The following is a 13,683-nucleotide window of genomic DNA, read 5'->3' on the forward strand; positions in this document are numbered from 1 at the left end:
TTCCTCTCTTAACATAAGGCATCCTAGAAATAGTATAACTGGGAACAAGCACTGGAACAGGCGTCAAGAGACAGACTCTGTTCCTGATCTAGCATGTTTTTGGGTAACTCAGTTGACGTTTTCAAGCCACAGTTTTCTCCCGTGGGATAGAAGACTCAAACTCAGTGTTCTAGGAGGACATGGTTTTATTAGACTTAATTCTCTAGTAGGACTTTTCTTCATTTTGTTGCTGTTGTTGCTGTTGAAAGGTCACTTGAGAAACAGCCTGTGCTGTACGCATGTGCTGGGAGGAAATTCTTGTAAGTACTATTTGTAACACGTTCCCACAGCAAGCAGTAACAATTGGACCTAAATGCTTTTTATTTAGCAAGCCACCTTAGACCACTGGCATGCCAAAGGGGATCTCCACGGTGTGCTCGCAGATAAGATGCCCGTTACCCTCACATACACTTCACTCCTACCTTCTATGTTTCCCACGCTCTTTCTCGTCATCCTCCCTGGTCTGGCCTCTCTCTCTTTAAGATTCTTTCCTCCACATTCTGTCATCCTCGTAGACCTACACAGTCGACTTTGCTAAGTTTTATTTCCATTCTGAACGCTTCCCTCTCACGCTACCTGAATTCCGTCTCCCTCTCCAGAAGCCTCCTGGGTACCATTTGTGCTTTCCTGAAGGAAGCATCCTATTAGGTAGGCAGTCATTGTGCCCTCTACACACCCATGTCAGAATTAAACCAGCCACTCTAGGTAGGAGGTAGCACTAACAAAGTCAAGCTGAGTGACTGCATGAAGAGAAGAACTCTATTCCATAGCTCAGACCAGAAACCCAACAAAACCTCTTCCTTCTGGTACCACAAATATAGCCAAGCCATGGCAGAGACAGGTCTCTGCATTCTGCTCCCTCTTAAAGTTCAGCAGCATCGTTAGACTTATGTGTCAGGAGGAGTGATTATAAAGGTAATGAAAGATGGAGGCAGAGATCCAGACAAGCACACAACTTGTGGCTCCTTCACTTAATTGCTGTGGCCCCAGAAAGACATTTGGCCCTCTGAGTTACAATTTGCTGATTTACAAAATAAGAATAATAATGCCTTCTTGATACTAGCTTAATACAATTAATACTACCTTCTAAGATAGTTCTCAGGATTCAAGATAATGTATGGACAGCATCTGCTATAGGTAGGAGGCCTGACATTGATTATTCCTTGTAATTATTATCATCACAATTACTAACATCCCTTTGAGGTTAATAGAAATCATGTAATTTTTTTTCCTACTGGCAGAAAGTAGGACGAAGAATACTGTGAGTGACTTGACCCGGGAGACACAGTAAGATCATGGTGGAACCCAGGAATAATACGGGATTCCCCAACAGCGGGTTCTAGTTCAATACTTGGCTCTTGGTATTTGTGGAAATGTCCTCATTTAATCTCTAAAACTTAGGGCTCTATTATCTTCTCTACTTTTTGGTTTTTTTAACCAAAGGACTTTACACATTGTGACTAAAATAGGAGGAAAGATTTGCCAGCTCATTTCTGTTGGCAGGGCTTGGACTGGTTCTTTGAGTGGATTATACACGCCATCTAGAAAAGGGAAAAAACCTACAGCTACTATTTTGGTATGTGCAATGCAGAAATGTTGTAATTTTGTACTTCTACCGATGCTAAATTTTATGTAAAAGAAAATCAGTTAGCATGTTTCCCAGTAAGAAGAGCAAATGAGTTACATAATTTTCACATAGACCTCAAGCTAGAACAGAAATCTTGTAATTAATGTTTGCTACAATTAAGATACGGTGGACACTTGCGGGATAAGGGGATTAAAAATCATATTAGGGTCCTGTCAAGACCCCACAATGTCTAGGTATGATGTTCCAACTGAACTAACCAGGGTGTCTTTGCACAAACAAAGGCTTTTTTTTTTTTTTAACTTACCCAGGCTGGATGGCAACAGAAACAATGGCTTTTACTCCTGAGCACAAGGTCTGGTTACTGACCCTAAACTGTAGTAATTAACGTCCATTAACAAAATCCTGAAATATGTCCTTTATTAAATATAACATTCAAATGACTGAAAACTTTTTGTATAATCTCAAGTCTGTCATGTTGAAAATATTCTAAATCTGTAATATGTTAGATACAGTTATTTTACACTTAATTCCTACTCCCTCTGTGTTTGTGCATGTCTGTGTGTGTGTGTGTGTGTGTGTGTGTATGAAAAACAGGAAATTTCAGTTTATCTGCATCTCTCACTTTATATCTTTGCATATAGGTCAAACAGAGCTCTTTTATCTCTATAAAGTAAACATTAGATTCATAATAAAAAAAAATGCCATGAAGCAGAATGTTTAAATGAAAAGAATATTTTTCTGATTTATTTATGAAGAACTTGGTTTAAAGGGTAATTTATCATTTGTTTCTATTTCATGCTGAATCAATGTGAACTCATATCTTGGAACAGGATGACTAATGAGAACACAAGTGTGAGTCTGAGCACAGGTGGGGTCATTGTAATGCTTGGCATAAAGGAAATGAAGTAGGCACACAGACAACCAGCTTCATCCCTTATAATACTGGGCTATTAAGCTGAAAGACCTTTCACTAATTCTAGGTGTGCTGCTGGCTGCAATTGCACTGTAAGTGACACAGCCACCACTTGGAGAGTGCTTTGGAACTTGAAAGGCAAGAGAAACCTTTCTTCAGTGGAATGTTCCTTTTTACCTGCTTTTCTGTTCAACCTGCTAAGACCTTGGATATGCTTGTTTGAGACTCTCTTTCATAACCTGACCTTTCTTTTCCCAAGCCGACCAATGCAAACCTGAGTTGTCAGACTTGTTCACAGTGAAGTACCATGCTGGAAACAGTCACGTGCTTTGCAAATCGCTGTGTAACACTGACGTATTTAATTACTGTCAACCATAAACCCATTTCTCAGCATGAGCAATTGGCAGCATAAACCAAAGATGGAAGAAAACATTAATTCTACCCATTAACTTAAGGTTTGCTTAACATCGAGTTTGGTGGTCAACTGGGACATGGCTACTTGATTTTGGTGACTGAACGCCTCAACCTCATGCCCCCAGGGATGAAATCTCCATACCTGACACTGTGCAAAAGGAACTGACACAGCTTGGCTGTCTATTCTAGGTATGGTGTTTGGTGTCTTACATGCTTTGACCTCATAATATATTCTAAGGTATATGGGTATTATAGTTTTTATTATATATGAATACATATGTTTATGTTACATCCTATAATTTCTATTATGTATCCAGAAGCTGAGGATGAGAGAAGTAACTTGGTCAGAATTATCCAAGTGGCGTGTGCCATTGGTGGTATATGAACCAAGTCAGTCTGGCCAATTAGGCCCAGGTTTTTTTTTTTGCCATGATTCATTCTAACTTGATTTCAGCCCCCTCTGGCCTGAATGAAACTTGTTCCTCAGTTTCCTAGTTAGTTTCTTCACATTTCATGCCTATCATGAAGAGCGACTTAAGACAGCCTGAGCTCCTTGAAGAAAGGCAAAGTTTAAATTTTCATGGTGTCCCTGACTTGAAACCCAGAGAGTGTTTTCTCCTCTAAACCTTTTTTTTTTTTTAAAAAAAAAAAAAAAAAAAAAACATCTTCTGTTACAGAGAAACTTTATTTGGGATAGTAGTAAAAATTTGTTTGTCTTTTCCTGCATCATTGCTGACTTTGATAATATGTTAAGAAAGACCTCTTCTGGAGTTCCCTTCGTGGATCAGCTGTTAAAGAACCTGACTAGGATCCATGAGGATGCGGGTTCAATCCCTGGCCTTGTTCAGTAGGTTAAGGATCCAGCATTGCTGTGATCTATGGTGTAGACCACAGACTCGGCTCAGATCCCGAGTTGTTGTTGCTGTGGCGTAGGCCAGCAGCTGTAGGTCCGATTTGACCCCTAGCCTGGGAACTTAGATATGCCACTGGTGTGGCCCTAAAAAGCAAAAACCAAAACCAAAACCTTTTCCCATTATAAAATTCTAAAAATATACTTTGTTATTATTATTCTTTAAATTTTTAACTGTTTCTAAAATATTTAAATCATTGGTCTGTCTGGAATGTATTTTTGTATGGCACAGGGTAGGTCTTAACTTAATCCTTAGGTCCTGTTTTCTCCTCAAATTCTGGTCCCTTTTAACTCTTTTTGTTACTTAAGTTATTGTCTGAAGTAACAGAAAAGGCTTGAAATATGTGCTTTGGGTGGTGATGTGGTGAAAGATTCACTCATGTTTCACTTTTCCATTTTAATTACTAAGGTCTGGGGAAGTTATGTTGGACAGCAAAGCGCCATTACTCTGGAGCATTTTATTGACATGTTAATTTATGCTGTATTTATTCATCTTCCAAAGGAGATACATGGCTCATTCTCACTGGCTTCAAAATGAGTCATTCCAAAGGAGTTCAGTAGTGCATTCTGTCAATCCCTTAATTAACTGGTGTACTAATATCTTCTCCCATTTTCTACAGGCTGTTTAGTGGCTCATCATGCATTTAGGTTTCAGGGAGATCATTTGCAATCCAATTTTGTGGCTCTCCCTTTGAAATCTGTCACCCCCAAGACACAGTGTCCCAAGTGCACAAACTCCATGAATTGTCTTCAAGTAATTGTTCTATAGCTTGCCCTGCTAAGGAATTCAAAGAAGGGCTCTGAATGGGTCAAAGTGGATTGACCCTCTGGGGCTATTTCCACTCATGGCAAAGAATTAACATTTGTGAGTTGTTTGTTTCTAGAGATACATTTTAAATGCACGGGGGCATTTTACTTTTAAAATTTTTGATTAAACGATAAGGTACTCCTGTTAAAGGTACCTCAAAGGTGCACATGTAAATTCTTTAAAGGCACATCCTTGATTCTCTGGTTTGCATCCTCTTTCATGAAAGTATTTTCCTTGAAGCCATACAGCTGCAATCCATGTGTGGTCAGCCTCTAGCTGACCTCAGGTGTGCTCTGTCCTGTAGGTGGAAGCCAGCAACCAACTGATTTCTCCTAGACAAATGTAATAGGTCCAGACATGCATGAAAGTGCTTTTGGACCAGTGGATTAGCAGTGTGACAAGTGGCCTGACAGGATTTAACTTGAAGGCAGGGATCTTCACTCTCTATTGCTTTACCCTTTCCAGCAGGATTCTTCTGCTGATCCCCCCTCCCTTTTTTTCCTTGAGAAAACTCTTCATTAGTTTTCTACAAAATTATGTACATCATGGCCTCAAAATCCCTTGTGAAAAGAGGAGGGGCAAAAAGAAATGAATTAATTATCTTCAATAAACAGGTCAGATTTTTTTCCCTTCTTTTCTGCGGGTAATGGATGAAGAAGTCAGCCAGCCATCATTTCCCTGAGACTTAATGCAAATCACATACATCTTTCTTATCACTGATACCATTTTAAAAACTTGTGAGACCTAAGAGAAACTTGCAAGTATACTGTTATCTATACAAACAATCTGACAGTGTTTTCTCTCCCAAGTTTCAAGGCAGTGACTATCCCTCAACCCAGATAAGCCCCACAATCACCAAATACAGAACCTTCTATCTGTACTTGGAAGTGTTAAACCTCCATATTTGCCTGAAAAGACGGCCAAGGAAGGATATTTATAATTCAGCAACAGTCTCATAATTCTCCATGCCAGCCAGGCTCTAAGTACACAGAATATAGTTTTTTTGCTTAAAACCGTATGATGTCAAGAAAACTATCCAACATGTCTCTTTTGTACCTATGCTTTAAGAAACCTCTTGCTCAAAAATGTCTTCCTCTTGCAGTGGACCTCAGTGCACTGTCCCTGTCAATCTTTATAACCCTCCCATAAATCGTTCCTCCCTTAAATACTGCATTTTGGTAAGTTAGAGGTTCCTTCTAAATACCTCTCCGTGCTAATTGCGTCTCTGTAAGCAATGAACAGTCCAGAATTAATGCACATGTATAAATCATGTAAAATCAGATGATGCCACTTATTTTAAAAATATATATACAGATACAATATGTGTAGCTACACATATACATATGCATACATATATATGTGTTTATAGATATATAATTTTTGTTAACCGTGGAAAAGGACCACTAGATTGATGCCTAGAGATGCAGCCCCAGTTTTGGAAGCAGATGTGAGCACAACAGTAATTATAATAGAGGAAAGGCTTTTCGGTTTTTGTTTTTGTTTTTGAGTAATAAAGCGTCAATGTTCTTGATCCTCTATAAACATCCCCAGCCCTCACACACTCCGGGCACGGCTGTGTGTATTTGAATTCCTATAGAAAGCTCACAGAGTTCTAGATACGTACTCGAAGATTGACGCAAATCCCCAAATATCAGCATCATGGCCCCTGTGGGCCACGGGCGACGCTGTGCACACAGGCAGCCTGGGAGGGCCAGGGACCTAGCCCCACACTCACTCACACAGGTATCTCTCGTCTGCAGGCCACCTCGCAGTGGCATCGCCCGTGGTAGTCACCCCCGGCTGGTATACTCGGGGGAGCTCCCGAGAAACCTAGGGGGAAGGGGGAGCGTCAGGCATTTGGGGGCAGCAGCGCGCACCCTGGCACGGTCTCGGCGCCTCCAGCCCCGTCCAGGACCCGAACTGGTTCCGGAGCCGCCCGGGAGGATCTGCATTACGCCAAGGCGCTGGGCCAACTCACCTCCACGAAATAAAAGCAGGGCAGGAGGGTCACGCTGTCCTTGATCACCTTGCCCTTTGGCCTCTCCTTCGCCGACATCCCTGCCGCCTGCCCGGGTCTGGCTGCGTCCTCCCCGGGCCGAGGTCTGCCCAGCGCAGCCGAGGCGAGCTGCCTCCTCCAGCCGCAAGCGCCCGGCGCCGCTGATGTCACATTCCCCGCGGGCACCGCTGGAGCCAGCGCGGTGCAGGCTGCGCCCCCGCCTCTCCCCGCCCCTCTTTGCAGTAACCCAGAGGCTCCCTAAGTGGGCAGGTCCCCTGCCTCCCCTGCCGTGCTCCCACCCCCTGTTTTTCTCGGCGGAGCCGTCCAGCTCCCTTCTCCAAGCTGTTGCTGCAATGGCTTCCCCTCCCCGCCGCCCTCGCTCTGCTCTCCACCGCCCTGGCGAGGCTTCGCAGCGGTCCGGGCTTGACGTCAAGAATCGGAAAGGAGGGATGCACCCCTGGATGCTGCAGCAGCGAGGCGGAGAAGACGCCCCTCCGGGAAGCCTCCTGGATCCCTCTAGGAACTCGAACTTCAGGATTGCTGGAGAGCAGAAGCCCAGCTCTGGCGCACTGACCCACAGCGTGAAAACCCACCTCTACCTACTCAGAATTAAAACTTGGATCCCCTACGACCAAGTAGGCCGTGGTGGGAACTCATGGAGAGCTGGCAGCTATCCAGGAATAACCTCCCTGTCTGAGGATTCTCTGCCTGGGGGACTCCCTGGCTCCCTCCGTCCCCAGCTCACAGGCTGCCTGTCTGGGAATGGGGAGGCGTCAGCGGAGGCAGAAGTGTGGGCATCCTCATCGAGCCCCAAAGCCAGGGTGTGCGCTTATCTTGTCACCACACCCGCAGAACCACGTCAGGATTACAGTTAGAACTGTAACAGAAGGCACTTCTCAGACGTTAACAATCCATATTAAGCCCTTCCGTCTGTGAGTGATGTTCTTGGGTCTTCTCAACTTTTGCATGATTTTGGCAGCCCAGGCGTATCACATGATATGGCAGAGAGAGAGAGAGAGAAAAAAAAGCAAACATAAAACTCACTATTATACTAAATAAGCTAACCCACTTCCGTAATCTCACATCTCTGGCCATTTCTGGTATCTTCAAGGTCTCCATTTCAAGCATCTGAGGGCCAATTTCCACCCCACCTTTCAACTCACTTCTTCAGTGGTTAGTCTGTCTTAGGATGGACTTCTATTTTTAAAAAAAATACTATAGACTGAGTAGTTTAAACAACAGGCATTTGTTTCTCACCACTCTGGAAGCTGGAAGTCCCGGTTCTGGGTGCCATCATGGTCAGGTTGTGGTGTGGACTCTCTTCTTGGCCGTAGGCTCACGTGGAGGAAAGTGAGCTACTTTTCTGGTCTCTTCTTATGAGAGTACTAATCTCATCCTTAGGGACCACCTTCATAACCCTGTCTAAAGCTAATTACCTCTCAAAGACCCCACCTCCAAGTAAGACTATCACTTTGGGGATTAGTGTTTCAATATATGCCTTTTGACAGACACCAATATCCAATCCATCACATACTCTAATACATCTTTGGCAGCATGGCGACAATCTGATCTATCAGTGTCGGCATTTCACTGTCACTACCACCTCATGCCCTTACCTTCTTCTACCAGGCTTGGGTTCCAGAGTCCACCAGGATAATCGTTCATTTCCCACCCCCTGTTCACCACACTCACATGGCAAAATCCCAGTCTCAGTTAAATCCAGGTCTCTGCCTTTTCCAGAATAACTGAAGGTGCATGGAGAAGAACACACAACCTATGGTCTTGTCTCACATTAGACTCATGCCCACAAAGTTCACCGAGTCCCCACTGCCTCACCATCCTCGTGTTTTCCCACAGTTTGTTCACTTTCTCCCCCTCTGAGAACCAACTCGTACTTTCTCCAGTCTCTTTAGATCATGACATTTTCAGCTGATGACTTCAACTCTTATTTCTCTCAGAGAATGAAACTAATCAGAAGAGAATTATGCCATCTTCCCAAGTTGGAGACTACTTGCCTCCAAGCTCCACCCTTCACAGTTGTCACTCTCTCCTTCCTGGACCAGAACAATAGCCTCCAAGTGTTCTACCAGCTTCCCACTACCACCTCCCCACCCCCGCCCCCAATACCCCTGCAGTCTACCAACCACTCCCTTTACAGCAGCCAGAATGATCTTTTGAAAAGTCAAGCCAAATGTGTCATTCTGCCCAAACCCTTCAGGAGCTTTCCATCATATTCAGGACAAGAGTCAAATTCTCCATCTCTTTCTCAAAGCTCTACCCAAGGCCGCTGCCTGATTCATGAACCTTATTCATCTAGCAATCCCACTCTTGCATTGTACTGCCTCAAGGATTTTGCACTTACTGTTTCTTTGTGCAGGAATGCTGTTCTGCCAATATCACATACATGGTTTAACCTCTGTCCCCATTCATTCTCTTGCTCAAATTGAAACTCCACAGGGAAGATTTCTTTGACCACTCACTCCATCTAAGCAGCATCAATCACCCCAGGACTCCATTAGTCTTTATTTTTACACAGTATTTTCTTGTTTTTCATAGAACTTATCACGATCGGATAGTTTATCAAGTATGTATTGGCCAACTTTTTCATTGCCTTCCTCTCCCACTAAACTGTCAACTCTATAAGGTCAAGTATTTATCATTATGTGTCTAGTTGCTGGAAATGTTCCTGGAAAATAGTAGGTGTTCAGTAAATATTTGTTCAAGAAATGAATGACTCAAATGATACATATAAAATAATATAACATAGCTTCTTCACATACTAAATGTTCAATAATTGTTGGTTGATTCCGTTTTTTAATTATTGTGCTAGTCATCAATTATACTTCTGACTACTACCAAAGTTACTTTGTGGGTGTGAATTTTCAACTTTCTTAGTATCTCAACAGAATTTGCCATTCTTGGTAGAGGTAAAAAAAATGAGTTAGAAGATTTCTGAATTTATCATGTAGGAAACAATATTTATATAGAGAGGGAAGAAAGACTAAAACTGTAGCTCCCTAATTTCATTAGCCAGGGGCTAAAAATATATGATAAAATATCAGAGATGCATGCTAACCATACCTCAGTAATTCCAGAAAGTACCGAGACATCAGAAAAGTACTCTCCTTTCCTCTCCATGTAGTTTGACCAGCTTGACCTGACCATATGGCCAGGGATCAGGAAATGCTGCAGAGTTCAAAGTCAATTTCTATTGCAAATTCTTTATCCCTCCCTTGCCCAGATTTTCCTTCCTTCTTTCTCTCTTTTAAAATTCTCTTTCCCATCTAAAATAATTTCACAAAATAATCAAGCTGCTTTACACAGAACACTAAACACTACGGGGTAACAGTTTGATGTGTTTTCCCTACCTAAACTTTTGATGCTCAAAACAATGGAATAAACAGGGCAAAACAGTTCCCTATGTTACAGAAAAATCTTGTAGAAAAGTTTGAGAGATGAAAAACAAATAAATAAAAGGTTGGAGTTCCCGTCATGGCTCAGTGGTTAACAAACCTGACTAGCATCCATGAGAACACGGGTTCTCCCTGGCCTTGCTCAGTGGGTTAAGGATCTGGCGTGGCCACGAGCTGTGGTGTAGGTCGCAGACGTGGCTTGGATCCAGCGTTGCTGTGGCTCTGGGGTAGGCCAGTGGCCTAGCCCAGGAACCTCCATATGCCATGGGTGCAGCCCTAAAAAGACCATAAATACACCAAACAAAAGTTTGAACCAGAGGAGAAAGAGGTTTGAGTCAGAAGACTGGATCTATTATGTTTGAAACCTGCTCTTGAGCAAGTCACTTAATAGCGTTAAGCTTCAGTTTCCTAATCTATAAAATGAGAATAGTATTGGTACCAACTGACAGCAACATTCTCTAACTCAAATATGACAGTACATGAAAGCACTCGGTAAATAGTCAATTGGTCCATCCATTCATGTGTTCATCCATTCACCCTACAAATATTGACTGAGTCCCCCCACTATGTGAGAGGCATTTTTCCTTCTGGATAACCACTGGAGAAAAGAAGATATGGTTCCTGTCCTCATAGAACTCACATACCTGTGGAGAAGGGAGAAACACAGATAGTCCATTAGTCATCACAATAGAAAAAACTTCCATGATGCTCACCATGGACAAGGCACTGTTAAAAATGCTCTGAACGCATTACTTCATTTAATTCTTACAACATCCTTAAGCACTGGGTACCACTGTCACTTTTTTTTTTTTTTTTCAGTAGAAGCCGAGGTTAGTTATGGTATGCAACAATTCCTATAATTAGTGGAGCTAAGATTTTTGAACCATGTGGATTGCTACAAGCTCTGTGTTCTTCAGGTTACACATACTGCCTCTCTTAACAAATGTATAATTGCATCTTGTGATGTACACTACCAAAGAAACCATTAGGATGCAATTGTAATTACTGTGAGAAACTTCTTAAGTATGGCGGCCAAGGAAGGACTTGGGAGGAGTTGACAGTCAAGCCACTGATAGCACTGAGATTATTAGAGGACATTGCTGAACTAAAAAATATGCTCTATCCTCCCTTCACCGTGTAAATCCGCATTTAGGCCAAGGATGGAACTTGCATGTTGAATGCTGCTTCAGGGAGCATTAGAATTTTAATCCACTGAAATTAAACACAATCTCTTGTGCCTCACAGAACTTGAGTATTTTCCATGGAAATCTTGTTTCAGTGCATTCAAATGAAAAAATAGCACCCACTGGAAAAGCAGCACTCTGACATTTCATAAGACAGTGTACTTTACAGCACAAATAACCTGGAAAATATATGCCTGAAAATACACTTGACATCATCATTAACACTGTCAGACTCCCGAGATAAGAAAGAAGTAGCTTTCCTATGTATTGGCTTTGGTTGCCCACTGCCGAATACACACTATTCTCCAGCTTCCCAGCAACGACTCCTCCTCAGGCTATTTGTCTGACATTTATCTTTAAGGTCATCAAAAGCTGTTATCTCATGTTCCCGTGCATTTCCCAGAAATTAGCTCCCTTTACAGGATTTTGAGGAGACAATGTAAGATTTTATTTCTTTTTTTTTTTTTTTTTTTTGTCTTTTTGTCTTTTGTTGTTGTTGTTGTTGTTGCTATTTCTTGGGCCACTCCCGCGGCATATGGAGGTTCCCAGGCTAGGGGTCCAATCGGAGCTGTAGCCTCCGGCCTACGCCAGAGCCACAGCAACGCGGGATCCGAGCCGCGTCTGCAACCTACACCACAGCTCAGGCAACGCCGGATCGTTAACCCACTGAGCAAGGGCAGGGACCGAACCCACAACCTCATGGTTCCTAGTTGGATTCATTAATCACTGCGCCACGACGGGAACTCCAAGATTTTATTTCTTTTTCTTTTCTTTTCTTTTTTTTTTTTTTTTTTGAGAGAGAGAGAGGTTTAAAAGTGGTGAGTGTGGAGATGTGAGAGGGAGGAAAAGTACTGAAATGAGGAAGGTCCTGGAAGATGTTCTGGCCTCATCGTTGACCTACTGTGCATCTGTGGAAGAGAACATTTTACCCCAGGGACCCATTTTCCTCACCAAAAAATGGCATTAGAATGGTAAAGCGGATGTCTGTTGTTTTTGTTTGTCCAAGATCCATTGTTCCTTCTTCTTTTGCCCATTTCTTGAATGTTCTTGGTGGGCTGTCCTCCTCCCCGCAGTCAGAGCTGGGCTGCAGTGAAGGTTTTCAGCCCTCTCTGGAGTAGGGGGGGAGGTGAGCCGGTGTAATGTCCCAGGGACGTGAATCTCAAGGAGAGTGATACCAAGATGGAAAATTCTAGGTGTCGATTCATGGCCGAAGCCGAGAGAACAGCAATTAATGTTGGTCTTTTAATTCTCAGAACTGCCCTTCGCTTCTTTTCAGAAGTCTGGTTTTTCTCCTATTGTTGTGGTTGTTATTTCCTGGCACATCCCATGCCTCTCAAATTCCACTCTCTGTCTCTCTAGCTCTTTTCCTCTCTCATTCTTTCAGTAATCTAGGCAGAGTCTACTTCTGTGACCCCAAACCTCTAACTAAAACAAAGAGATCACAAGACACTCATTTGCTAAAGGATTAATTTAAGATTAAAAACAAAAAAACGAGAGTTCCTGTCATGGCTCAGTGGTTAACGAACCGGAGTAGAGTAGCATCCATGAGGACACAGGTTCGATCCCTGGCATTGCTCAGTGGGTTAAGGATCTGGCGTTGCCAGGAGCTGTGATATAGGTCGCAGACGCAGCTGGGATCCCTCATTGCTGTGGCGGTGGTATAGGCCAGCGGCTACAGCTCTGATTTGACCCCTAGCCTGGGAACCTCCATATGCCACAAGTGAGGCCCTAAAAAAATAAATAAACAAACAAAAACCCAATACCTAACAGTATTTTCTGGTAGGAGATACAGGAAATACTTTTTAATCAAATTTTATATTTTCTTACTATCAGTGATTTTGAGTGGAAAGATCCAGCAATCTCCTTGCAGACACAGCTGAAGTCAGTGGCGAGTACTGTTACTGTTACCAGAAGTGGGATCCAGCTGCTCACCACTCAAAGCCGATATATTTGAAAGGCTACATTGGTGGAAAAGAATGTTTACTTTATGTCAGAGGCCAGGGGGGTGGGGAGAAGGTAGACTCCAGTCCAAAGACTGGCTTGCCACCGCTGACCATCAGTGGGCGAGAGTTTTTAAAGGGGAGTTTCGGGGGTGCAGAGGCAGAGGGAGGGCTCTAAAAGCAGAAACAGCACAGCCAGCTCTGGCTATGCAGTGATCTGATCAGCATCATCTTGATTGTTTTAAGTATAGTTACTCTTCAGTTCCAGGGTCAGTTTGTTCCCATTTCCTTGAGGCAAATTCTCAGATTTATGGCAGCTTATGTCATGGCAACAGTCCAGTCATCATGTAGTTCTTCCACCTGGTGGGTGTTTCAGTAGCTATAAGACAGCTCACAGGATATGGCTCAGAATATTACCTATAGCCCTTGAGGAGGAACTAAAGATCCTTCACTTTGCTTAATGATTAAACTATTATTC

The 13,683-nt window shown here is 43.0% G+C and overlaps 2 protein-coding genes across 3 annotated transcripts in view; one reads left to right on the plus strand and one right to left on the minus strand.

Annotated features, from left to right (window-relative positions):
* Positions 1-7,565, minus strand: part of PLPPR4 (phospholipid phosphatase related 4) — a 38,513-nt gene extending 30,948 nt beyond the window's left edge. The window contains exon 1 of the mRNA XM_005663645.3: positions 6,651-7,565. Within this exon, the coding sequence (XP_005663702.1) occupies positions 6,651-6,728 (78 nt within the window). The 5' untranslated portion in view covers positions 6,729-7,565. The remainder of the gene's footprint in view (positions 1-6,650) is intronic.
* The window catches only part of PLPPR5 (phospholipid phosphatase related 5), a 465,309-nt gene that overhangs the window by 144,574 nt on the left and 307,052 nt on the right, over positions 1-13,683 (plus strand). The window lies entirely within an intron of this gene.

Source organism: Sus scrofa, chromosome 4 (genome assembly GCF_000003025.6).
Source record: "Sus scrofa isolate TJ Tabasco breed Duroc chromosome 4, Sscrofa11.1, whole genome shotgun sequence".
NCBI classification, from domain to species: Eukaryota; Metazoa; Chordata; class Mammalia; order Artiodactyla; family Suidae; genus Sus; species Sus scrofa.